Raw genomic sequence first — 27,200 nt, 5'->3', positions numbered from 1 at the left:
AAAGGTAGTTACTCAGACAAGCAAAAGGTGGGAAGTGATGTTCCACAGGGATCGCTGCTGGGACCACTGTTGTTCACCATTTATATAAGTGATTTGGACTTGGGAATCGGAAGTACAAATTCAAAATTTGCAGACACCACCAAATTGGGGGGTATAGTTAATAGAGAGGAGGACTGCAACAAAATACAGGAAAACATTAATGAACTTGCAGAATGGGCATGTAATTGGCAAATGAACTTCAATATAGATGAATATATATACATTTTGGTAGGAAGAATAAGGAGGCCACATACTCCATGGAAAATAAGAGTCTAAATGGGGTAAGAGGAGCAGAGGAATCTGGGGGTACAGATACAAAAATCACTAAAAGTAGCTACACAGGTTAATAAGGCCATTAAAAAAAGCAAATCAAGCACTGGGGTTCATTTCTAGAGGGATAGAATTGAAAAGCACAGAAGTTATGTTAAACTTATATAGAACCCTGGTTAGACCACACTCAGTACTGTGAACAGTTCTGGTTTCCACATTATAAAAAGGATATAGAGGCACTGGAGAAGATTTACTATGATACCAGGACTGAGAGGCTATACCTATCAGGAAAGATTGAATAGGTTGGGGCTCTTTTCTCTAGAAAAAAAACTGTAGGGTGACCTGATAGCGATTTTTTAATATTATGAAAGGGTTTGATAGGGTAGACGTAGAGATATTTCTACTTGCATGGGAGACCAGAACAAGGAGTCATAAATATAAGATAGTCACTAATAAATCCAATAAAGGAATTCAGGAGAAACTTCTTTACTCAGAGTGGCTGGAATGTGGAACTCGATACTACATGAAGTAGTTGAGGCGACTAGCATAGATGCATTTAAGGGGAAGCTTGGTAAACACACGAGGGAGAAGTACTGATGGGGTTAGATGAAGAAGGGTGGGAGGAGGCCCATGTGCAGCATAAAGACTGGCATGGGCCTGCTGGGCCGAATGAAGTGGAAACTGACAAAATATCCAGCATCCTGAAGTTCTTTTTCTTCTCATTAAATCCTCCCAGAAGCATGGCAAGGATCTTCCAGCCATGCCAACATGAGGCTGACATTTCACTTGCCTTTTCAGCAGTTCTGCTGACCAAGGAGCTACTGGGTAAGAAACTGATTTGCAGCTTGGAAGCAGAACAAAGCAAACACTGGGTTTATTAAAACAGGGGCTTTATTCTGCTGTAGTCACAACTGGAAAATGGCTGCTATTCACACAGCAGTGTCTCGGAAAAGCGCTTGCAAAAACATTCTATCCCCCACCCCCCCCCCCCTCCCCCAAACAAAACCTTTAAACATTTGAATGTACAAAACTATATTTACAAGAGAAAGTTCCAGTCCTTTCAAACAGTGAAAGAACTTCAGATGAGTGATAGGTGAGAGTGCTGGCAGGACCATTCTGCGCTACGGGCACCGTTGGGCATTGTACAATGCCACCAGCACAAGTAGACTCCCGGAGGCTGCCTGCGCGCTCCTAGAACGCATAACGTGTTCGGATATCTTCCAGTTTTTTGGACACCTCCGCTGGTGTTCTGTCCAGCTCCTCTGCCACGCTCTTCTGTTTGATGGGATCCATGGAGTTAAACTGTTCACAAAGGTCACCATCGATTACATTCTAGAAGAGAAGCAAACACGTATTAGCTGTGCCGGCTTGCTCTACATTTATATGTAGAACTGTTGTTCAGAATTGACATTAACAATTTGGATTCGGGAATCGGAAGTACAATTTCAAAATTTGCAGACGACATCAAATTGGGGGCGTAAATACAAAGGAAGAATGTGTCAAAATGCAAAGGAACATTAATAAACTTGCAGAATGGACATGTAATTGGCAAATGAATTTCAATATAGATAAGTGTGAAGTGGTGCATTTTGAGAGGAGGAATAAGGAGGCCACATACTGCTTGGATAATAAGTCCAAACGGGATAGAGGAGCAGAGGGATCTGGGATACAGATACACATACACAAATCACAAAGTAGCAATGGAGGTTAATAAGCTCCTAAAAAAAGGCAAATCAAGCACTGGGGTTCATTTTCTAGAGGGGCAGAATTGAAAAGCAGAGAAGTTGTTAAACTTGTATAGAACCTTGTTTAGACCACACATGGAGTACTGTGCACAGTTCTGGTCTCCATATTATCGAAAGCATATAGAAGCATTGGAGAGGGTTAAAAAAAATTCACAAAGACGACACCAGAACTGAGAGGATACAGATACTGATCAGGAAAGGCTGAACAGGCTGGAGCTCTTTTCTCTAGAAAAGGCTGAGGGATCACCTGGTAGATGACTTTAAAATAATGAAAGGCTTTGGTAGGGTAGACGTGGAGAAAATGTTTCCACTTGTGGGAGAGTCCAAAACTAGAGGTTATAAATATAAAACAGTCACTAATAAATCTAATAGGGAATTCAGGAGAAACGTCTTTACCCAAAGAGTAGTTAGAATGTGGAACTCACTACCACATGGAGTAGTTAAAGCAAATAGCATAGATGCATTTAAGGGGAAGCTAGATAAGCACATGAGGGAGAAATGGAGGATCTGCTGATAGGATCATTTGAAGTAGGGAGGGAGGAGGCTCGTGTGGAGCATAAACGCCAGCACAAACCAGTTGAGCCGAATAGCCTGTTCCTGTGCTGTAGATTCGATGTAACTCAATGTATACTTGTGTACAAGCAAAGGCCGTGGACTTGGAATAAAGCACAAAACACGAGCTGAAGTTTAGCTACAAGCCTCAAGCACGGATCAGTTTGGGCCAGTAGTACTACTCTGGGGATACTGGGAACAGGAACTAGGCAAGACCTAATGCAGACACCCATTTCCCATCAATTGCACACCCCTCCTCCTTCCAAACACGTTGGCTCCTTGCTGGGGTATGTATGGCCCCATGAGCTACAATAACAGTTGCTCAGTTCCACGTCCCTAGATTAACTACATCTGTTTCACATTGTTCCAATTTAAAACTGTATTACACAAAAAAATACTGGAGACACACTTCGAAGACTTAGCCAGACATAAAACAGACATTTTTCTCTGGACAAGAACTAAAAAGTGCCTATTCTCTCGCAGTCAATTAATTTAGCCACACAATTAAGACGGGTGAGGGGAATGAGTGATCCTAGACCAGCAATACAAGAGTCTGCATGCCACAGGAAAACCAACCATGGGCATCCCTAACAGTGATTATTACAGACTGTTTACATTGCATCTATGCCATTATACCTGCCACACTGCTGTTTTCATTCATTTTTATCTATCATTATAACCAGTCACAAATCTGTCAAACTGTTTGGGTTTGAAAAAGATGTGTTTTCTTTCACTCTACAGTTGGCGATCTCAGCGCGTGCAGCAATTATATAAAGCCCTACGGACCAAGGCTGCACAAGGGAGTGCGGATCCTCTGGGTATTAAATGTTTTCTTAAAGATGAAACACTGACTTTTAAAGTTTTGCAAGCACAATTTGCACCCCATCCAAAAATAAAGTGTAATTTTTCAACTTTATAGCTGTGAATAGATTCCATACTGCCTGCTCATTCATCACCTATATGCCAGAAAGTATTCATATGAAGGAAAACACCCATGCAAGAGTAAAAGGGTTCTGCTGGTTTAATGATAAATGCCACCCAAGCTGCATGTAACTAAACCATATAGATTAGACAGTCCCAGATTTGACCCCCAGTCTGTGCTGAGTTGGGTATGGAAGTGGTAGAGGTGCTGCAATTGGCCTCAGTGCCCCTGCGCAGTGTTTTTTTTTGGGGGGGGGGGGGGAAATCAGATAGGACTCCTGCTTAGTTGGTATCCAGTGACCCCCGACTGGAAAGTGTACGCCAGGTAAGGACAGGATTGAGCTCAGTGATGATGCATTTATAGTCGAGTAGCCTGTCACTCAAAAGCAGAATTTCTCTGTAACCGGTAGAAACCCCCGGAAAACAGTGCCAGTGGCAGCTTCTGATGTTTCTCCGGGGTTTCTGCCTGCGCAAATTCCAGATGTCAATGTCCAGCCACGTACCTGCCAGGTTAGCTGGGTGAGGTAACAGAGGACTGCCAGCACCCTTGAGCCATTAATACATAGCTCAATAGTTAAGAAATGCACTTTTGTTTGACACAAATGTCAGTTGTCCTTACAGGGACTAATTTGTATGAAATAAAGAATGGATCAACAACCTGAGGCATCTGCAACTCTGCTAAAATACCGTGAGAGTTTTAAGAGTCTTAATATAAACAATAGGAGCATCCCAGGGTGATAGGGTATAGGTATGTGTTTGTGTCATGCTTTCATTGCTTAAAGTAGGTTGTGTCCAAAATACAACCCATGGGCCACATGATCAGGCAATTCAGCAGACAAAACAACTCAGCTCTATTTGTACTTGTTTTCCCACTCACTGGTTTGACCCGTTTGAATTTTGTTGGCAGGCTTTGGCACTGTTGCCTCACTGGTGGATAAAGATTAAAATCACTATTGGTATCAGTGGTTTTAGATCTATGCAAATGAATGAGAACATGTATTTACATTTTAATTGTGGTCCCTTGGCTCCACAATATGCATGAAAGCAAAAAAAAAAAAAAATCGCATCTAGAGATCTGATTCTGGTGCTTTACTGTTACGCAACTATACATCTTAATGTATAGCTTCAGGCATCTTCCTTGGTGAACATGGGTAGTTCCTGCAGAATGAAGCAGTGCTAGGTTTAACGTGCAGTAATTCAGTCCTTAAAGTGAGTACCAACAGCGAGAGCAGCTGAAAAGGCACCTACCTTCACAGGGAAGTAGCAACAGCGGAAACTAAGGTGGTCACGACCGCACAGGGGAGGATGTTCTGATCGCATATGCATCTCCAGATGCTGGAAGAAATCATGGTCCTGAGTAAGAAGAAATACATCAATCTCCGGTTAGAAACAAAAAGGATTAAACAGGCCCACTGAGCACAAGATCTACATAACAAACGCTCTTCCCTTAAAGTCAAGGTGGCTTTTTACTGTACCTCGGGATTTGTGGAAGAAAACGTATGGCTACCCAAAAGCAACGAGTCGACACACTGAGTCCAATGGCAAGAGCACAAGACTGTGCCCAGACCAGTACGTGGGAAGCCATTTTAAATGGATTTAGTAGCAACATGCTGAATTGGACGGTTTTTATTTAGCCCGTTGTTTGTTACTCGGGCTGCCAACGTAGAGTGGCTAAAGGAAGAGCTGCAGTCTTCACAAGGGGGAGCTCACGCAGCAGAATGCACCCCGAGACCCACTGAACTCAAACAACCTGGGAATCTGATGCATCTAAAACTAAAATCAAAATACTTTTATCAGTAGAAAATTATTTAAATAGCTGGTTAGTACTGACCCAGAAAAATCAGATAAATAATTAGCAACTTACAGGTAAAGTGCCTTTTACGTCATTATCCTCGAATTTAAAATTTAACACAGAAATACTACGCATTCTTCAGTGGTTTATTTAGTAACCGGAATGTGGAACTGAGCCATACAGACCAGGAATGTGCCAGGTTTGAACAGAATTAGCCAGTCTCATCCAGGGCAGCAGCTGGGTGCTACAACCATTGTCATGGCTCTCCTCAGGTAGAGAGAGAGAAAAATTCATCCAGCCAGGGTCACCGCTGCCGATCGCCATCCAGCGAGCCCTGCTCCAAGGTGATGCTATGCGTGGCCAAATAGCCTGCCAATATTTACTTGGGCTCACAGGTGAACTCTACCCCAGCAAGAAAAATAAATTTTAAAAATCCCAGACAGATCAACACCAAGCAGGCATCTCAGCAACCAAACTACAAAGACAGTTGATAACGTTAACAGAGTATGTGAACCCCTACCTCGTGTGATGTGAATGGGACCAGGATCCCAATGCCCCCAGACAGTGTTGTGTACACAAGCGATTCGGAACCACCGGGAATTAGCGTGGTCTTCTGCAGCGAAAGGACTGATTCTCCCACATGATAATTAACAATGATCTCAGCCTGAACAAAGGACACACAATCACAATTACACATGGATTTTTTCCTCAGTTGGGCCCCGCTGACCCCCACGTTAACCAACCTCTCACCAAGGCCAACACAGGCACTTATGTCTATGATTCTCCACATGGACAGCTCCCAGTTTCTTACAGTTTATCAGAGGCACTAAATAAAAAAATGGGTGAGTTGCCTGATCGCCTTCAGGCAGCCAGTTAGAGAAGCATGACCAAAAACCCAGAGGGCAGGCTATCTATCTAGGAGTATCATGAAGTGTAATGATGGATGGGTGAAATTTTCACACTATGTCCACTTAAAATATGAAAAACACCTAGCAGCACAAACATGGATACTGTCCTTCCGAATCTGGGTCATGTAGAATGTATAAACCCTAGAGTGAAGCCCCAATTGTGGCAGGAGCATTTGAGATGATCAATTAACATGTAATAAGCACATTGGTATAACAATTGAAGTGCATTGGCTTAAGTGGCTTTGCTTATTGGTCCCAATATAATTCACAAGCCTACACTACTGACCCACCCTTCTCCTAGATGGAGAGCAGCAGCAGGGCAGGGAGAGGGGAAAAAAAAAATCACATCAGCAAAGGCACTGTAAAATCAGAATTATAAGCACCTGCAAGCAGATGTTTGTGACTTGGGGGTTTGATTTAAGCATGTGGTGCCAACTAATATTTTCACTGCTGCAATGTATATGTCATCCTGATAATTTATTACTACACCTGCATATATTGTATGGCCCATTTGTAGCCCACCTCCCCCTTCACCTGCTGCTACATGCATCTCCATTTAGAGCGTGCCTAGCCTCGGGACGTTGACCCAAGCTTTGACGCAGTGCCGTTCCTTCTCAAGTTTTTTGCCATTTCAGCAAGAACTATTAGGAAGCAGGGTTCATAGAATCATAGAAATTTACGGCACATTCAATCAATCGTGTCTGTGCCGCCAAAAAAGAGCTACCCAGCCTAATCCCACTTTCCAGCTCTTGGTCCGTAGCCTTGTAGGTTACCGCACTTCAAGTGCGCATCCAAGTACTTTTTAAATGCGAATACCACCCTTTCAGGCAGTGAGTTCCAGACTCCCACCACTCTCTGGGTGAAAACATTTCTCAACACCCCTCTAATCCTTCTACCAATTACTTTAAAATCTATGCCCCCTGGTTATTGACCTCTCTGCTAAGGGAAATAGGTCCTTCCTATCCACTTTATCTAGGCCCCTCATAATTTTATACACCTCAATTAAATCTCCCCTCAGCCTCCTCTGTTCCGAAGAAAACAACCCCAGCCAATCCAATCTTTCCTCATAGCTAAAAGTCCCCTGTCCTAGCAACATTCTCGTAAATCTCCTCTGTACCCTCTCTAGTGCGATCACATCTTTCCTGTAATATGGTGACCAGAACTGTACGCAGTACTCCAGCTGTGGCCTAACTAGTGTTTTATACAGTTCTAGCATAACCTCCCTGCTCTTATATTCTATGCCTCAGCTAAAAGGAAAGTATCCTATATGCCTTCTTAACCACCTTATCTACCTGTCCTGCTACCTGCAGGGATCTGTGGACATGCACTCCAAGGTCCGTGTTCCTCTACACTTCTCAGTATCCTCCTATTTATTGTGTATTCCCTTGCCTTGTTTGCCCTCCCCAAATGCATTATCTCACACTTCTTCAGATTAGATTCCATTCTGCCCACCCAACCGTCCACTGATATCTTCCTTTAGTCTACAGCCAATTTTTGTATCATCTGCAAACTTCTTAAATGTAGGGGGAATGATTAAGACTAAATCATTGATATACATCACAAAAAGCAAGGGACCTAGTACTGAGCCCTGTGGAACCCCACTGAAAACAGCCTTCTAGTCACAAAAACACCCATCGACCATTACCAGTTGCTTCCTGCCACTGAGCCAATTTTGGATCTAATTTGCCACTTTCCCTGGGATCCCATGGGCTTTTACTTTTTTGACCAGTCTGCCATGTGGGACCTTGTCAAAAGCACAGCAGCATAGAAAGAACCCAATTAAAACAAACAGATGGGTCTTTTCCCTCTTCTCTTCCTGTGGGAAAGTACCCAAGCCAAATTTACCGCACATGGCTGGCAACCTGAAGTCTCTGGCAGTGTAAAATGTGACTAAATAGTAAGTCGTCATCATGTTAGCTGGGACACACACACACAAACTGACTTCTCCCCACCCCCCAAATCTTTTGTACTCATCACAGTAAGGGATGTTACATGTGGGGAATGGAACACCTATTTCCCTTGGCTCAGCTCAGCCCTCACCACATCAGAGTGCGCCTCTGCGACATATTCCCACTTCCCACACCAGCCGCCCGGTGGTTTTCCAGAACGATATTACCAATTTGGTGCTATCGGCCTATGCCCAGAAATCATGCAATGTAATTGCCTCCATTTTTAAACAGTGCCTTACCTTCTGGGAAGCTCCATTAAGCAGGCCTCTATCCCATAGTGCTTTATTCCCCGTAGGATCCTCGTCAACATCATCACTCGTGTTTGGAGGCAACCTCACCTACAAAGGTCAAAGCTCATTTTAATGAATAGTGCTTGTACTCCTTTGTCCCCTCCCAAAGACACAGGTTTGGGAATATCGATTGGAGCATGTTAATACTCTGCAAATGTACTTAATCAAAGTAACCACAGCAAACAATCTGCCAATCACACTACAAGACCAGTGAACCTGTGACAGTTGCTATATGCCATAAACGTCATATACTTGCAACTAGTTTATCAGGAAGTTTTAAATTACATTAACAGCACTGATTGTGTAAGTAAGGCTCTCAATTTACAATACAGTCCCCACCACTTAAAACGTCCACGCTTAAAATGAACAGTTGCTTATATCGGCCAAGATGCAATAACCATTATCCATTCACATTAATGTCAATTTCAAAGTTGCCGGTTATAGCATCTGAAGTGCTGAGTTTATTTTGGGCATAAACAGCTATGCTTCCTCAATATAAATATCCTGCATGGGAGGAATCCTCGATCACATAGGCTGGGTTTATCAAGGAAAACATTTTCTTTGTCGAACTGTACATTTCCTAGACTTTCAGAAAAGTGTCAGGATTGTGAAACTTTCTCAATTACTTCTTCATCTGATATGATAGGTGCAGATAGGTTAAAAAAAAATTCCGCATGTGCTGAGATTATCACTTACAAAGCAAGGTGGTGATATTTACCAATAGCAACTGGCTGAGTGACATTATCCAAACACAAGTACTTACTCCTGGCGTTATTCGATCTATCTTGCTTAACTGGCTGCTTCCACAAGAATTATAGGCAATGGCAAATACACATTGCCCAGAATATCATCAAGCCAGGGAACTGGAAAATGTTCTCTGAGATCCACTGCAAAGATACAGCTCCAGGCATAAATTACCTAAAATTGTTATGTATTAATCTGCACCCATCTGTAAATGATCAAAGTGCGGTAAATATTCCCAAAATGCTGACCACGTTAGCAGAGACTGTTAATGGTTCCCTCTCCTCAGGTACTGTTGAAAATCACATCTCAGCTGGCTTCACAAGTTTGCAGGGGTAGACAAAGCCCAGTATTTCACTTACCACACTAATGTTGCCAAATTTATCAGCACCAGCCATGGTTTCATAGTCCAACAGACAAGCTGTGGTGATCCAACGGGGCAATGTATCATCAGCAAAGATGATCAGCTGGTTCTCATTTCGTTTGTAACGAATCCAGAAGAAGCTTTCCTGTACATCCGAGACAACGACTCTGTGTCCAATGGTGTGGATCGCCACAATGAAATTTGGAATGTGCTGAAGGAAGTAAACCGCAAGAGAAAGTTACAACTGCTGCTCATTTCGCAATAAGATCCTTTACTTAATTCCCATTTAATACTCGAGTGTTTGGTGGCTTCCACCCCCCTTCAATACATAGATATTGTGGGTTACTCTGCAATTGCCATGGCAACACACCCTATGAAACAGCATTTGAGGGGAGATGGGGGTCTCAGATTCCTTTCTTCTGTCTCTCCCCCCATTTTCAACACGCCATTGGAGCAAGAGTGGTGAAGTTTCTAACTTGTGATCGGCATCCCTCCCCAAAGTACCATAAAATTGGAAATATCAAACATAAAAGGAGGCTTTCTTTGGGAGGCAGTAGAAACATTACAGAAGAGGAAAAAGAAATGACAGTGTCTGGAAAACTGAAATGCAGAAAAAATGCCTGTGCCCAGCTCCCCGTGGAGATCAGAACACTTAGTAGCAACAAACTGTTCCTGCACATGCAGCCTTTCTGATATCCATGGCCTGCACATGCAGGGCTGATTATGTGCAACGCTGCACATCCAGACTAAAAACATTTACTATGAAATCATATCAAGCTGGGAAGCAGACACATTTCTGGTTTCTTCATTGGAAGTTTATTGGTAGACAACATCTTGGTCAAATTCATGCTGCAATTTCCCAGATTAGAACATTGCGCATCTGCCTTTTGAAATACGGGCTGCTGTCTTTATCTATTCCAGCATGGACTTCCTATTAATACCCATAAGAGCTCTCCAGCCTCCATTTATCTGTTTAAAAAAAAAACCATGCTGTATTTGGGTTGGGATGCCCGGAGCTAAATGCAACCACCTGAGCCTATTTAGTTGAAATCAGTAGCATACTCGCACTAGTTACTTCAGTTATGAACCTCCCACTTTGCAGCCTCAGATAACCCCATGGGCAAGTAGAAAAGGCTTTTACTCTGAAGGCCAGAGTAAATACTTATTTTTCATACTCATTGCTGCTGTATCAGGAAGTCACTCCAGTATCAAGCGAGTACCAGGCAGCAGGTAATCAAAACAGGGGGTTGGGGGAAAAGGGACAACTACCACAGAACCAGCTGTCACTGCACCGTCTAGAAACCAGGCTGTTACAGTTCAATTCTGAAACAAGTGTCTAAAAGTTGCCTTTAACAAAATAGTGCCCCATTATTCCCAAAAGGCAACAAAGCCCCCTCCTAACTGTACAAGTCAACTTTCAGACCTATTGTGTTTTCCACAAGGTACTTTTTAAAACCACATCTCCATTTCGTTGTTGTTTTCTCTTCCACCGACCCCATACTTATTCCCTAGCAGTCATGTGACATTGTGCAGGGTCCCAACCAACATTGTCCAAGTCAGCGTGTGTGGTGTCTACCTTCTTTCCAATGGGGGAGGGGGTGCTCACTTGTGCTCTGCTCCCCCCCTCACCATGCAAGAATGGGAGCTTGTTCTATTGCACTGTGATGTCACGAACAACTAGACCACCAATAGCAACTATCAGCTCCAACCAGATTAACCATGAGAATCGATCACCCTCAGCAACCACTAACAGCTTTACCTTATTTTCACATTTCCTCAGCAGTTTCTTCTTCCCCAGGTCATAGATGCGCAGGAGCTTTCCCAATCCCACCAGAATACGGCCCTGGAAAGGGGCGATGGCTGTCGGAACATCTTCAATGGATGTCTGTTTTGGGGGTTGGGGGGTGGGAGAAGAGAGGAGATATAAAGATATAAACAAAACAACAATCTTGTTCACACGAAGAAAATGAATTATTTGTGTTTAAATGCTAAATATTACGTCCTACAAGTTCAGATGTTTATGTATTTATTTAATGGACTGATACCATAAATTGCAATTAAGATTCATATACTCAAGCATATTCTGTGTTTGAAGTCAGTGCCAGACTATTAACAATGAGAATGTGGGCCTTGGGTGCAGTGTATTTGAACCATGGTACCATTATCTATACAAATTTCAGGTCTGCTTTAGATATTCTCTCTGATACAGCAGCACTCATCGCTCCTGTAATCGTTCTGAGCACCTTGCACTTAGGGCTGAGCCTATACTGCCCATATCTAACTACATGCTAACATAACTCTGAACCTGATATTCCTGTCTTCCAACTGTACCCCGCTCCAATCTTTCCCAAGGTGGGTTGAGAAAACATTTCGTAAAAGGTCAGATATGAATCGTTAAGCTGCTTTATTTCACAGCAAGTGAACGTACAGAGCAAAAGTTATGATCAGACTCACTTAATTCAATCAGTACAACTTGTCCACACCGTAACAGAAAACAAATATTCTACGCTGCCCAACATTTTGCCTGACTTGAACGACATGACTTCTATCATCCTCCATTCTAATCTTCCGAGCTAGGCAAAATCCTGCCCGTACAACTTTCTGCGTAAAAATCTGACCGAGGGTGCGTTTCTGTCTCTGTCTCTGCTTTCATCTCCCTATGTTCACAACCTGAGGAGAGGGCCCAGGACCAAGGACCTTCTAAGCACAATGGACAGGAGATGTTTATCGATTACCAAGACCAGATAATGAATTGTTTATTGTAAGCAGCTTTTTAAGAAAATAACCAATGCTTATCAAACGAGCACTTTAATCACCCTTTTGTCTCAGTCCCTTAAAAAAAATTGTTTGAATTCACTTTATTTTTTAAAAACCAGCATTTAAATGTAACCATTTTCCAAACCCCCTCTGTGGGAAATGGTCAAAAATCTCAAAAGTTGACATGTCTAACCCACTCTACTAGCCTGGTGCACAGACGTTCATTTTGGTTAACAGGGGTCGTCTACAATATAAAAACAAAATCAGGTTTTACTTTTGTCCTTGATACATTTTTCAGCTCAGACATATTTAGCACAAACCAGGTTCTTCAGGTTTAAATACAGACGTCAAACATATAGCCTCAAGTCTTACCAGTCCAAAAAATGTATACTTTGTATGGGGTTCATTCCAAGAATTGTCAGTATAGACATCTAGTGATGTGAAGAAATATTCCAGAACGAGGGGTCAGTCTCAGGATACGGGGTAGGACATTTAGGACTGAGATGTGGAGAAATTTCTTCACTCAGAGGGTGGTGAACCTGTGGAATTCTCTACCGCAGGAGGCTGTGGAAGCCAAGTCACTAAATATTTTTGAGAAGTAGATAGATTTCTAGACACAAAAGGTATCAAGGGGTATGGGGAAAAAGCGGGAATATGGTATTGAGATAGAGGATCAGCCATGATCATATTGAATGGCTGAGCAGGCTCGAAGGGCCGAATGGCCTACTCCTACTCCTATTTTCTATGTTTCTATAAATGTCAGCAGTCTCAGGGTTTAAAAAAAAGCAACTATCTCAAAGAAGCTTGTATCCAGCTGAGTTAAGCTCACTGAATAGTATCATAGGAACCGAGGCAGATCTAACAGGAGAGGGAAAAGTGGTGCAGTTCACCATTTGATAGAGGAAAAGTATAGAGTCATAGAGTTACACAGCACGGATAGAGGCCCTTCGGCCCATCGTGTCCGCGCCGGCCATCAGCCCTGTCTACTCTAATCCCATATTCCAGCATTTGGTCCGTAGCCTTGTATGCTATGGCATTTCAAGTGCTCATCCAAATGCTTCTTGAATGTTGTGAGGGTTCCTGCCTCCACAACCCTCTCAGGCAGTGAGTTCCAGACTCCAACCACCCTCTGGGTGAAAAAGTTCTTTCTCAAATCCCCTCTAAACCTCCCGCCTTTTACCTTGAATCTATGTCCCCTTGTTATAGAACCCTCAACGAAGGGAAAAAGCTCCTTAGTATCCATCCTATCTGTGCCCCTCATAATTTTGTACACCTCAATCATGTCCCCCCTCAGCCTCCTCTGCTCCAAGGAAAACAAACCCAATCTTCCCAGTCTCTCTTCATAGCTGAAGCGCTCCAGCCCTGGTAACATCCTGGTGAATCTCCTCTGCACCCTCTCCAAAGCGATCACATCCTTCCTGTAGTGTGGCGACCAGAACTGCACACAGTACTCCAGCTGTGGCCTAACCAGTGTTTTATACAGCTCCATCATAACCTCCTTGCTCTTATATTCTATGCCTCGGCTAATAAAGGCAAGTATCCCATATGCCTTCTTTACCACCTTATCTACCTGTTCCGCCGCCTTCAGGGATCTGTGAACTTGCACACCAAGATCCCTCTGACCCTCTGTCTTGCCGAGGGTCCTCCCATTCATTGTGTATTCCCTTGCCTTGTTAGTCCCTCCAAAGTGCATCACCTCGCACTTTTCCGGGTTAAATTCCATTTGCCACTGTTCCGCCCATCTGACCAACCCATCTATATCGTCCTGCAGACTGAGGCTATCCTCCTCGCTATTTACCACCTTACCAATCTTTGTATCATCAGCGAACTTACTGATCATACCTTTTACATTCATATCCAAGTCGTTAATGTAGACCACAAACAGCAAGGGACCCAGCACCGATCCCTGTGGTACCCCACTGGCCACAGGCTTCCAGTCACAAAAACAACCTTCGACCATCACCCTCTGCCTTCTGCCACTAAGCCAGTTTTGTATCCAAAGTGCCAAGGCACCCTGGATTCCATGGGCTCGTACCTTCTTGACCAGTCTCCTGTGGGGGACTTTATCGAAGGCCTTACTGAAATCCATGTATACCACATCCACTGCGTTACCCTCATCCACACGCCTAGTCACCCCCTCAAAAAATTCAATCAAATTAGTCAGACATGATCTTCCCTTGACAAAGCCATGTTGACTATCCCTGATTAATCCTTGCTTCTCCAAGTGGAGACTAATTTTGTCCTTCAGAATTTTTTCCACTAATTTTCCTACCACTGTTGTTAGGCTCACTGGCCTGTAGTTCCCCGGTTTTTCCCTACTCCCCTTCTTGAATAATGGTACTACATTAGCGGTTCTCCAGTCCTCTGGCACATCCCCTGTGGCCAGAGAGGTTCTGAATATATGTGTCAGAGCCCCCGCAATCTCCTCCTTTGCCTCACACAGTAGCCTGGGATACATTTCGTCCGGGCCTGGGGATTTATCCATTTTTAGGCCTGCTAAAACCGCCAATACCTCCTCCCGCTCGATGTTAATATGTTCGAGTATATCACAGTCCCCCTGCCGTATTTCTATGTCTACATCGTCCTTCTCCATAGTGAAAACAGATGCAAAAAATTCATTTAGAACCCCTCCTACATCTGCCGGCTCCACACACAGATTGCCATTTTTGTCCCTAATGGGCCCTATTTTTTCCCTAGTCATCCTCTTACCCTTAATATACTTATAAAACATCTTAGGATTTTCCTTTATTTTGCTCGCCAGTGTTATTTCATGGCCCCTCCTTGATCTCCTAATTTCTTTTTTAAGTATCCCCCTGCACTTTTTGTACTCCTCTAGGGCTTCCTCTGTCTTTAGCCTTTTGTATCTGCCAAAAGCCCTCCTTTTTTTCCTAATCCATTCTCGTATATCCCCTGACATCCAAGGTTCCCTGGAGTTCTTGGAACCACCCTTGACCTTTACGGGAACATGTTGCCATTGTATGGTCTCAATCTCCCTTCTGAAAGACTCCCATTGCTCCGATGGAAACATACAGACCAGAAGGTCCCAGGTTCGATTGCTGGTCGGTGTGGTTAGCTGACCTCAGGCAGGGTAGCAGTAGGCTTACTAAAACTGGTCTCAGTACTCGAACAAGGGGAGGGACAAATCAGCCAGGGTTCCTGCTCCTGATCGCTATCCAATGGCCTCTGCAGGAAAGTGCACTTGTACGGAGTTCAGGTGAGGCAGGATTAGGCTCAGCTGTGAAACCCTGCAATCTCCAACACCCTGGTGGTATACACTTTCTAGGCTCACACATTAAGAATTGTCACTGTGGAGCAAGCTACTGGAGGGAAAGAGAGACAGAGGGAAGGAAATTGGAAAATCTCGACAAAGATTAGATACGTTGGAAGAGACAGTGGCAGCTTTTGGAGCTCTGTTAACCTCACTACATAGCAACCTGGGAATCCAGAGGGCATAACTAAGAGGAAAGAATAAAGCATGTTTAACAATCTGCATGCTGACATCTCCCATACGCACCACCATCTCACCTTGTGCACAAACTCCAGCTTCTCTCCGCTGTTGATTAGTTTGTAGGTGTAAATGTATCCACCTCCGACTGAACGAGGATTGAGGATGAGGTCCTTGCCGACTCCAACCAGCACATACCAATCATCGCCACCATTCCCAAACTTACAAACAGCAACACTGGGAACACAGAATACACCCACATTAGTGCAGCCAAACGACCAAGTACGGACACACATTCAACACGCACGAAAGGTTCAACTCTAACCATGGGAGATTAACCTGTGCACACTCAGCCCCAGTCTCAACACATTATAGCAGAGGAATAAAAGTACATGAGCTACAAACGACAATCACAGCTAAATTATTCAAACATCACTTTAGTATTTCCCCATCACATTTCATTGTGAAAATGTGTCTCGATATTTATGCGCAACACTCCCCAGTCCAGCAGCTAACTGTGTCAAAGAAGGGTTAAAGATACTCATTTTATGAGATGTTAGTAATAATAAAACTTTAAGCTACTGGCACCCAATGAGGCCAAGATTTAAAAAGGAACGCAGGCACAAGTACAGTACTGCAAAATCACATCATACAAGAGAAAAGCAAATACTATTAGAAATCATAGAATGTTACAGCCAGGAGGCCATTCGGCCCATCGTGCCTGGTTTTTGAAAGAGCTATTTAATTAGTCCCACTCCCTTGCTCTTTTTCCCCAGAGCCCTGTAAATTTTTCTCCCTTCAAGTATTTATCCAATTCCCTTCTGAAAGTTATTATTGAATCATCTTCCACCACCCTTTCAGGCAGCACGTTCCAGATCACAACAGCTCGATGCTTAAATTTTTGCCCCCCTCATGTCGCCTCTAGTTCTTTCGCCAATTATCTTAAATCGGAGTCCTCTGGTTACCGACCCTTCTGCCACTGGAAAGTTTCTCCTTATTTACTCTTAAAACCTCTCATGATTTTGAACACTTCTATCAAATCTCCCCATAACCTTCTCTGCTCTGCTCTGCGGAAAACAACCCCAGATTCTCTAGTCTCTCCACGTAACTGAAGTCTTTCATCACTGGTACCATTCTAGTAAATCTCTTCTGCACCCTCTCTAAGGCCTTGACATCCTTCCTGAAGTGTGGTGTCCATAATTGGACAATACTCCAGCAGAGGTCTAACCAGTGTTTTAAAAAGGTTTGGCATAACTTCCTTGCTTTTGTACTCTCTGCCTCTATTTATAAAACTAAGGTTCCCGTAAATCTTTTTAAAAAGCCTGCTCAACTTGTCCTGCCACCTTCAAGGACTTGTGCAGGTGCACCCCCAAGTCTCTGTTCCTGCACATCATTTAAAATTGTACCATTTAGTTTATATTGCCTCTCCCTCCTTCCTACCAAAGCAAATCACTTCACACTCCTCTTAAATTTCATCCGCCATGTGCCTGCCCATTTCACCCGTCTATGTCCTCCTGAAGTCTGTTACTATCTTCCTCACTGTTTACTAAATTTCCAAGTTTCATATACACTGTATAATTTCAAAAGTTTACATCAACGTAAAGGTCATTAATATATATCAATCAGTACTTGTTATATTAAAACAAGCTGGATTTTCACATAGTTCACAGTCCTTGTGAACTAGTGTGTTTACAGGTACACTGACTAGTACATAGATGGATACAATACCATAGGCCATGTACCCTGTTGAATTATATGCCTTTTGATCTCTTTCACTATGTTTCTTACGCTAAAACCTTTGTTATACCTGAATGCTGCTTCATTCTGTTCCAACTGGATTTGATCATACACATTGCCCTGGATGGGGTTCATTACTCGAACAACAGACGCCCACTGTCCACTCCCTGCCTTGGGGGATCCAAAAATTGATTCAGGCAAGTTCTCGTTCAAGAAGGCAGCTGCCATCTCTGCTGCCAATTCTCGCTCGTCCTCTCCAGCCGCTTCCACCATTTCCTTAGCAACAGATAACAGAAGCATTAATATTCTGATGACGTGTTACACTCATATCGTTAATCTATCTTACTCTAAGATGCAGGTCAATCCCAGTACACACTTCTGGCTTTTGCCGCTCTTAAACACAGAAGTGTCAATGTATTCAGAATTGAGTTAGTCATATTCCAATACAACTACTGCATTGTTGTGAAAAGAACCCAATAGTCACATATATAATAAAGCAACTTTCCTGTTTACATCCAGTAATATATTTTAGTATCAGGCTAAGCCTTTCAGCATGTATTGGGCAGTAAGAACTAACATAGTTATACTTTTTTGTGCAATACGACGCTGAGCTGGAGTCATAACATGTGACTGGCAAGTTACCTCAGCCATTTGCTGTTTGCGCTGGGCTTTGGTGGCCTCCGTGTAGGCATTGTGATCGGTCTCGATGACGATGATGTTGTTGCTCTCTGGGTGAATGACAAACTTCCTCGGGGTGTACTGGAGAGAGAAGGAAACTTGATTGAACACCGCTCCCAGCTTCTCGAGAGCCAAGATTCTGGAAAGAAATTAAAAAGAAAAATGGAAATCTTGCAGCCCATAAACCCACTCCTCTGCCAGTATACTCACAATAGTACAACACCTTAAAAGCCCTTTGAACATGGTTAATCTGATTTATGGAGTCACAGTGAAACACAGAAGGGAATGAAACCTACATTTGTTATTCCCATGCATACACCACGGCTTCTGGGAAAAGGTCATGTCTTACAAATTAGATTGATTTTTTTTTGAGGCAGTCACTCAGGTAGTGGATGAGGGAAATCTGGTAGACATTGTCTACCTGGACTTTCAGAAAGCCTTTGAGAAGGCTCATACTAGGACACCGCTCAGAGACAAAGCCAGATGCATACTCTAGAGTTTAAGAGAGCAGCGTCAGGTGGAAATGGGGATTGGTATGAGTAGCTCAGTCATAACCGGCTGGACATGGCCAAAACCTACACGGTAAAGGACACATATAATATCAAAATATTAAATAGCGATGAGATTCGAAAGAACAGCATGAGAACCGTAACGAGACAACTTCAAATCAGAAACATTGCAGTAATCACAAGATATCAGGTGAAACACGGACTGAATGTATCATCATTTTTAAAAGTTGTTCACTTTTTAATTCTGTATTGACACTACATTAATCCAAGTTAAATGCCATTTACCACTGTGAGGCCCACGCCCCGAGCACATCGAAATCTCTGCATTTGATTGCATTCCTCTGTCTTAACACATGCACAGATTTCGGTATCATCTGCAAACTTACTGACCATACTCCCAACACCAGTGTCCCGGTCATTAATGAAGATGGTGAACAATAGCAGTCCTAGGATCAATCCCTGGGGGACACCACTAGTAACATGCCTCTAGGCTGATCCACATCCGTTAACTACAACTCTCTGGCTGCGGGATTGGAGCCAATTCTTATCAAATTCCTACCGATACAAGATTTTATCTTGTGAAGTAACCTAGTGGTCAATGCAGCATAAAAGATCTTCGAGATTCTATCAGACATTGGCACCACATGATCTGACCATTGTAACTGTGCCTTCGTGATCACAGCATCCACGCTTGGCATGTCAGCTTTTTAAATTTATAATAGAATTTTGGTGTTAGAGATCTTGTCTTGCCATCTGATCTTCATTAGTCGTCTCAGGCAAAAGTGATTCAGTTTCTTAATGTGGTGTGAATATGTCGTCCAAGTATCACAGCCATAAAGCAGGGTCGTCAGTACAGCAGCTCTTTACACTTTGAGTTTGGTCTGCAGGCCGATGCCCCTCATCCCCGAAGTGCTCATGGAGTTTGTCAAAATTTTGAGCTGGCTTTGGCGATTCTGCAGGATGCTTCTGCATCAACCTGGACTTCTCTAGACGGGGTGCTGTCCAGGTAGCTGAATCTGTCCGCAGCCTGTGATTACCAAAAGTGATGACTAGTGGAGTGTAATCCTTGCCTGGGGCTGGTTGGAAGAGTGCGACCGTCTTTTTATGGCTGTAGTATTGCTAAATTGCAGGCAAACCTATGCTAGGTGGTTCATGACTGCATATCATCCTGGGAGTGGGCCACATGAGCACAATCAGCAAATAGGAGTTCACCAACAAGTTCTTCCAGCACCTTTTCTTTAGCTTGTAGTCTTCTCGGTTGTAGAGCTGCCCATCAGTCCTGAATCTCATCTTGACTCCTATTTCATGACTAATGAAAGCCACGAGAAGCATAGCAGCAAACAAAACGCTGAAGATTCATGGTGCAAGGACATATCCTTGCTGGACAGTTTGTAATGGAGAAAGAGATGGAATTGTCCCCATCTTCCATCACTCAAGTCATCATTGCTCAGGTGGGGTGAAGTTTAGATTGATAAAGAGAAAAGACAAGGAAGTAGTACAGGAAAGTGATGGGGGTAATGATAAACAGAGTGTGTCAGGAAGAACAGAGTGTGTCAGGAAGGGACAGAGCGTACAAACATAAGAGTGCACCAGCAAATGGGGCCGGGGTAGGAAAGAATGGTAAAAAGACAAAATTAAAGGTTCTTTATCTGAATGCGCGCAGCATTTGTAGTAAGATAGATGAATTGACGACACAAATAGAAACAAATGGGTATGATCTCCGGGCCATTACAGAGACGTGGTTGCAAGGTGACCACGGTTGGGAGCTAAATATTCAGGGTTATTTAACATTTCGGAAGGATAGGGAAAAAGGTAAAAGGTGGTGGGGTAGCTCTGTTAATAAAGGATGAAATTGGTATAATAGTGAGAAATAATCTTGGCTCAGAAGATCAAGATTCTATTTTGGACAGTTACATGGGTAAGATGGGTATCGAGGGATATGGGCCAAGTGCAGGCAATTGGGACTAGCTTAGTGGTATAAACTGGGCGACATGGACATGTTGGGCCGAAGGGCCTGTTTCCATGTTGTAACTTCTATGATTCTATAAATCAATTTGGGTGGAGTTAAGAAATAGCAAGGGAAAGAAATCACTGGAGGGAGTAGTATACAGGCCCCTTAACAGAAGCTACACTGTAGGGCAAAATATAAATCAGGAAATATGGGGGGCTTGTAAAAAAGGTAATGCAGTAATCACGGGCGATTTTAACTTTCAATAGATTGGACAAATCAAATTGGCAAAAATAGCCCTGAGGAGGAGTTCATAGAGTGTATTAGGAACTGTTTCTTAGACCAACACATCGGGGAACCAACCAGGGAACAGGCCAATTTGGATCTGGTATAGGTAACAAAACAAGATTAATTAATGATCTCAAAGTAAAGGATCCCTTGGGAAGCAGTGATCATAACATGATAGAATTTCACATCCAGTTTGAGAGCGAGGATCTTGGGTCTGAAACTACTGTATTAAACTTAAATAAGGGCAATTATAAAGGAATGAGGGTGGAATTGGCTAAAGTGGACTGGGTAAACTGATTAGATGGTATGATGGTGGATAAGCAGCGGCAAACATTTAAAAAGATATTTTATGACTCGCAACAAAAATATATCACTGTGAGGAGGAAAGACTCCACAAAAAGGGTGAATCAACAATGGCTAACTAAGGAAGTCAAGGATGGTATCAGGTTAAAAGAAAAAGCATACAACATGGCAAAGATTACTGGTAAGCCCGAAGATTGGGAAATCTTTAAAAACCAGCAAAGGATGACTAAAAGAATAACAAAGAGGGAGAGAATAAATTATGAGAATAAACTAGCAAGAAATATAAAAACTGACAGTAAAAGCTTCTACAAGTATATAAAAAGGAAGAGGGTAGCTAAAGTAAACATTGGTCCCTTAGAGGATGAGACTGGGGAAATAATAATGGAAAATAAGGAAATGGCAGAGGAATTGAACAGATATTTTGTATCTGTCTTCACAGTAGAAGACACTAATAACATACCAATAACAGTAGAAAATCAAGGGGCAATGGGAAGGGAGGAACTAAAAACAATCACTATCACTAGAGAAGAAGTACTAGATAAACCAATGGGTCTAAAGGCTGACGAGTCCCCGGACCTGAGGACTTGCATCCAGGGGTCTTAAAGGAAGTGGCTACAAGATGTAATCTTCCAGAATTCACTAGATTCTTGAAAGGTCCCAGCGGATTGGAAAACCACAAACGTAACACCCCTATTCAAGAAGGGGGTGAGACAGAAAGCAGGTAACTACAGACCAGTTAGCCTAAGATCTGTCATTGGGAAAATGCTAGAATCAATTATTAAGGAAGTAGTAGCAGGACATTTGGAGACTCATAATAAAACCATGTTGACTCTCTTTGTATGAAGGGGAAATCATGTCTGACAAATTAATTAGAGTTCTTTGAGGAAGTAACGGGCAGGGTGGATAAAGGGGAACCAATGGATGCAGTATACTTGGATTTCCAAAAGGCATTCGATAAGGTGCCACATAAAAGATTACTGCACATGATAAGAGCTCATGGTGTTGGGGGTAATATACTGGATTGGATAGAGGACTGGCTAACAGAAAACAAAGTCAGGATAAAAGGGTCATTTTCAAAATGGCAATCTGTAACTAGTGGGGCGCCGCAGGGATCAGTGCCGGGGCCTCAACTATTTACAATATATATCAATGACTTGGATGAAGGAACAGAGTGTCTTGTGGCCAAATTTGCTGATCATACAAAGATAGGTGGAAAAGCAAGTTGCGATGAGGACACAAAGTGTCTGCAAAGGGATATTGACAGGTTAAGCGAATGGGCAAAAATTTGGCTGATGGGAGTATAATGTGGGAAAATGTGAAGTCATCCACTTTGGAAGGAAAAGTAAAAAAGGAAAATATTATTTGAATGGAGAAATACTACAAAATGCTGCGGTACAGAGAGATCTGGGTGTCCTCGTACATGAAACACAAAAAGTCAACATACAGGTGCAGCAGATAATCCGGAAGGCAAACAGAATATTGGCCTTTATTTCTAGGGGGATGGAGTATAAAAGCAGGGAAGTCATGCTACAACTGTACAGGGTGCTGGTGAGACCACACCTGGAGTACTGCATACAGTTCTGGTGCCCTTATTAAAGGAGGGACATACTTGCATTGGAGGCAGTTCAGAGAAGGTTCACTAGGTTGATTCCGGGTATGGAAGGGTTGGCTTATGAGGAAAGATTGAACAGGTTGGGTCTAGACACATTGGAGTTTAGAAGAATGAGAGGAGATCTTATTGAAACATACAAGATTCTGAGGGGACTCGATAGGGTAGATGCTGAGAGGATGTTACCCCTCATGGGGGAATGTAAAACTAGGGGGCATAGTCTCAGAATAAGGGGTCGCCCGTTTTAAGACGGAAATGAGGAGAATTTCTTCTCCCAGAGGGTCGTGAATCTTTGGAATTCTTTACCCCAAAAAGCTGTGGAGGCTGAGTCACTGAATAAAACAAATTTCTGATCAGCAAGGGAGTCAAAGGATATGGGGAAAGGGTGGGAAAGTGGAGTTGAAGTAAAAATCAGATCAGCCAATATCTCATTAAATGGCGGAGCAGGCTCGAGGGGCCGAATGGCCTACTCCTGCTCCTATCTCTTATGGTCTTATAGAATTGTTTGACCATTTCAATGAATTTGTCTGGACACCCAAACTTGGAGAGGATTTTCCAGAGACCTTCTCGATTGACAGTGTCAGGTCAACAAAGATACAGTAGAGGTTTACATTTTTCTTGGAGCTGTCTGGCTGCGAAGGTCATATTAGTCTTGCCTCTTCCCTTTCTGAAACCACATTGACTGTCCGGTAGGATTTTTTCAGCAATGTATTGAATAAAGCGATTAAGCATCACTTTTGCAAGGATCTTTCCAGCAATTACCAGTAAAGGTATTCCCCGGTGATTATCACAGATACAACAATTTCCCCATCCCTTGTAGAGGTGAACAACTGAAGCATCTTTGAACTCCTGGGGGATCCTTTCTAAGCGTTACATAGAACCAGGTGCCTTCCCATTGGAGTAGCAGCCAGGTGGCCATTGCAATCTCTAACAAAGCAAGTTCTTTTGCAAGGATATTTATGGCTCACTGAAGCAGCTGATCGATGGCCTCATCTTTGATAGCTGATTTCTTATTGAGAATGTTTTGGAAATGGTCAGCCCAGCTTTTCAGGATCTGGTTTTTGTCTGTGAGGAGAGTGGTTGCATCAGTGTCCACAATAGGGCAGATCTACTAGCTTGTGGGCTATATACTGCCTTAAGCATAATATAGAAGCTCTTCATGTCGTTCTGGTCGGCATAGGACTGCAATTCATCTACCTTTTTGCTCCACCAGGTATCACACATAATCCTTCGTTCCATCAGAACTTCTTGTTGAATGTTGTTATAACCTTGCTGCTTCTTGGTTGATGACTTGTCCTTTATCCACGATGAGTGCAGCCGGTGTTTCTCATTAAGTAACCTTTTTGTGTCATCACTTTCATCAAACCAGTCTTGATGCTTACGGTAGTGGGCACAAGACTTCTAGTTTGATTTCTGACAACCCATGACCCAAGACTTCCACAGCTGCGCTATGGACTATGTAACTAAGCAGTTCCAGTCAGCACCAATGTCACCAGAAGCTGTACTTAGTGATCAAATGGTTTTGAGTAGCTGGGCAAAGTTCTTGTCTTGAGCAAATGAACTTGAGTTTGCTTGCATTTAACTTCTTGGGTGCCCTAAGGCCTCTGAGGTGGTTTAATATGAATATGAAAGGAAGGAGAGGGAAAACAGGGAACCACAGGCTAGTTAGCCTGTCATCAGTCGTCGGGAAAATGCTGGAATCTATTATTAAGGACGTGGTAACAGAGCACTTTGCCTAATCAGACTATAATTTTTCTAAGTCAACATGGTTTTATGAAAAGGAACTCGTGTATGACAAATCTATTAGAGTTTTTTTGAGAATGTAACTAGCAAGGTAGATAAGGGGGAACCAGTGGATGTAGTATATTTGGATTTTCAAAAGGCATTCAATAACGTGCCACACAAAAGGCTGTTACACAAGACAAGGGCTCATGCGGTTATATATTAGCATGGATTGAGGATTGGTTAATGGTCATAAAACAGAGAATAGGAATAAACGGTTCATTTTCAGGTTGGCAGGCTGTAACTAGTGGGATGTTGCTAAGACTGGTGCTGGGGCCTCAGCTATTTACAATCTCTATTAATGATTTAGATGAAGGGACCAAGTGTGATGTATCCAAGTTTGCTGCCGATACAAAGTTAGGTGAGAAAGTAAGCTGTGAGGAGGACACAGAGTCTGCAAAGGGATATAGACAGGTTAAGTGAGTGGACAAGGTGGCAGATGGAGTATAACGTGGGAAATGTGAGGTTAATCACTTTGGTAGAAAGAATAGGAAAAACAGAATATTTTTTAAACTGGTGAGAAACTATTAACTGTTCAGAGCGATTTAGGTATCCTTGTACACGAAACACAGAAAGTTAACATGCAAGTACAGGAAGGCAACTAGAATGTTGGTGTACAAGGATGTCTTACTGCAATTGTACAGGGCTTTGATGAGACCACACCTGGAGTACTGTGGACAGTTTTGGTCTCCTTACCCAAGGAAGGATATACTTGCTTTAGAGGCAGTGCAACAAAGGTTCACTAGATTGATTCCTGGGATGAGAGGGTTGTCCTATGACGAGAGGTTGAGTAGAATGGGCATATACTCTCTGGAGTTTAGAAGAATGAGAGGTGATCTCATTGCAACATACAAGATTCTGAGAGGGCTTGACAGGGTAGATGCCGAGAAGCTGTTTCCCCTGGCTGGAGAGTCCAGAACGAGGGTGCAGAGTCTCAGGATAAGGGGTCGTCCATTTAGGACTGAGATGAGGAAAAATTTCTTCACTCAGAGGGTTGTGAATCTTTGGAATTCTCTACCCCTGAGGGCTGTGGAAGCTGAGTCTGAGTATATTCAAGGCTGAGATCAATAGAATTTTGGATTCTAAGGGAATCAAGGGATGGGGGGGGGGATCAGGCGGGAAAGTGGAGTTGAGGTCAAAGATCAGCCGTGATCTTATTGAATGGCGGAGCCGGCTCAAAGGGCCATATGGCCTACTCCTGCTCCTATTTCTTATGTTAGTTTTGCATGAATGAGGTGATTATCTGTCCAACATTCAGCACCTCGCATTACTTTGGCGGTCTTGACATCATTGATATCCTTTTTCCTGACAAAGAAGTAATCAATCAGATGCCAGTGTTTGGAACAAGGGTGCATTCAAGATATCTTGTTCTTATTTGGCAACCGGAAGATGGTGGTGGTGACAATCAGGCTGTGTTCAGCTCATTTCCTTAGGAGCAGACGGCCGTTGCTGTTGTAATTTCCAATGGCATGTTTGCCAATGATGCCCCACCAGGTTTGACGGTCTCACCTGACACAAGCGTGAAGTCATCCAGAATGATGAGTGTGTCGTTCTTAGGTACCCGAGAGATAGCATGGTCTGGATCTTCATTGAACTTGTTTTTAATTTCATGCGGGTTTGCCACGGTTGTTGCAATGGCATTCCCAGCAAGTGGCAATCTTAGAATCATCAGGCGGTCATAGATACCTTCAAGTTCTCAAGTATGTCTGCAATTCCTGACTTGATAGCAAAGCCAACACCGGCTTCACAACATTCCTCTTTGGGCCGGGCACTCCAGAAGTAATGTCAGCACCAGTTTCTATAAGTTGGCCAACTTGGACAAGAAGAGTTTCACTTATGTGCTGCAATGTCTATTTTATATCCGTTCAATTTTCTGGCAATCAGGGCAGTTCTGCGTTCAGGTCTAACAGTGGAATCGTTGTCCAGGAGTGTTCGAACATTCAAGGTAGCAATGCTGAGGTGGAAAGATTTTGGTTGTTTTCAACCGCATCAGGCTGCTCCAAAAGAAGCATTAATGTTTTTGGTTTTTCTTTAAACAAAGAGAGGCCCTCAGACCACTACTTATGGGGGTAGATGAAGTTTTAAAAATCACCCAATTTTTGGAAAGATTTGTGTGAGATGCCAGCTGATGCCCACCCTGGTGGCCACACTCAATGAAATCTTCAGTGGCGACAATCCCGCTTTATATGGTTCGGGCCTTTTTTGAGAAACCTACCTCAGCGTGTTGGTGGAGATGGCCACAATACCCTCAGGACACTGCTCAGAGGCAAAGCCAGATGCATACTCCAGAGTTTCATAGGACAGTGGCGTCAGATGGAAACGGGATTGGTACGAGTAGCTCAGCCACGACCTGCTGGACATGGCTAAAACCTACATGGTAAAGGAAAAGCATAATATATCAAAATAGCTAACAGCAATGAGATTAGAAAGCACTGCTTGGAAACAACAGTAATGAGCCAACTTTAAATCAGAAACAGTGCAGTAATCATAAGATATCAGGTGAAACACGGACTGAATGTATCATCATTTTAAAGTTGTTCACTTTTAAGGGTTGGAGGACAATGACTTCAGAC

The 27,200-nt window shown here is 43.1% G+C and overlaps 1 protein-coding gene across 1 annotated transcript in view; it reads right to left on the bottom strand.

The window, feature by feature from the left end:
- Window positions 1–200: 200 nt before the first annotated feature.
- Window positions 201–27,200, bottom strand: part of sf3b3 (splicing factor 3b, subunit 3) — a 63,852-nt gene continuing 36,852 nt past the window's right edge. Inside the window, exons 18-27 of the mRNA XM_067997645.1 lie at window positions 26,843–26,997; window positions 18,153–18,327; window positions 17,581–17,786; window positions 15,854–16,010; window positions 11,331–11,456; window positions 9,570–9,782; window positions 8,416–8,514; window positions 5,840–5,983; window positions 4,776–4,880; window positions 201–1,641 (exon numbers count right to left, since the gene is read on the bottom strand). Coding sequence (XP_067853746.1) covers window positions 1,501–1,641; window positions 4,776–4,880; window positions 5,840–5,983; window positions 8,416–8,514; window positions 9,570–9,782; window positions 11,331–11,456; window positions 15,854–16,010; window positions 17,581–17,786; window positions 18,153–18,327; window positions 26,843–26,997 — 1,521 coding nt within the window. The 3' untranslated portion in view covers window positions 201–1,500. The remainder of the gene's footprint in view (window positions 1,642–4,775; window positions 4,881–5,839; window positions 5,984–8,415; window positions 8,515–9,569; window positions 9,783–11,330; window positions 11,457–15,853; window positions 16,011–17,580; window positions 17,787–18,152; window positions 18,328–26,842; window positions 26,998–27,200) is intronic.

This window comes from Heptranchias perlo, chromosome 16 (genome assembly GCF_035084215.1).
Source record: "Heptranchias perlo isolate sHepPer1 chromosome 16, sHepPer1.hap1, whole genome shotgun sequence".
NCBI lineage: Eukaryota > Metazoa > Chordata > Chondrichthyes > Hexanchiformes > Hexanchidae > Heptranchias > Heptranchias perlo.
The sequence above is the reverse complement of the archived record's forward strand: the minus strand, read 5'-3'. Positions and strand labels throughout refer to the sequence as shown.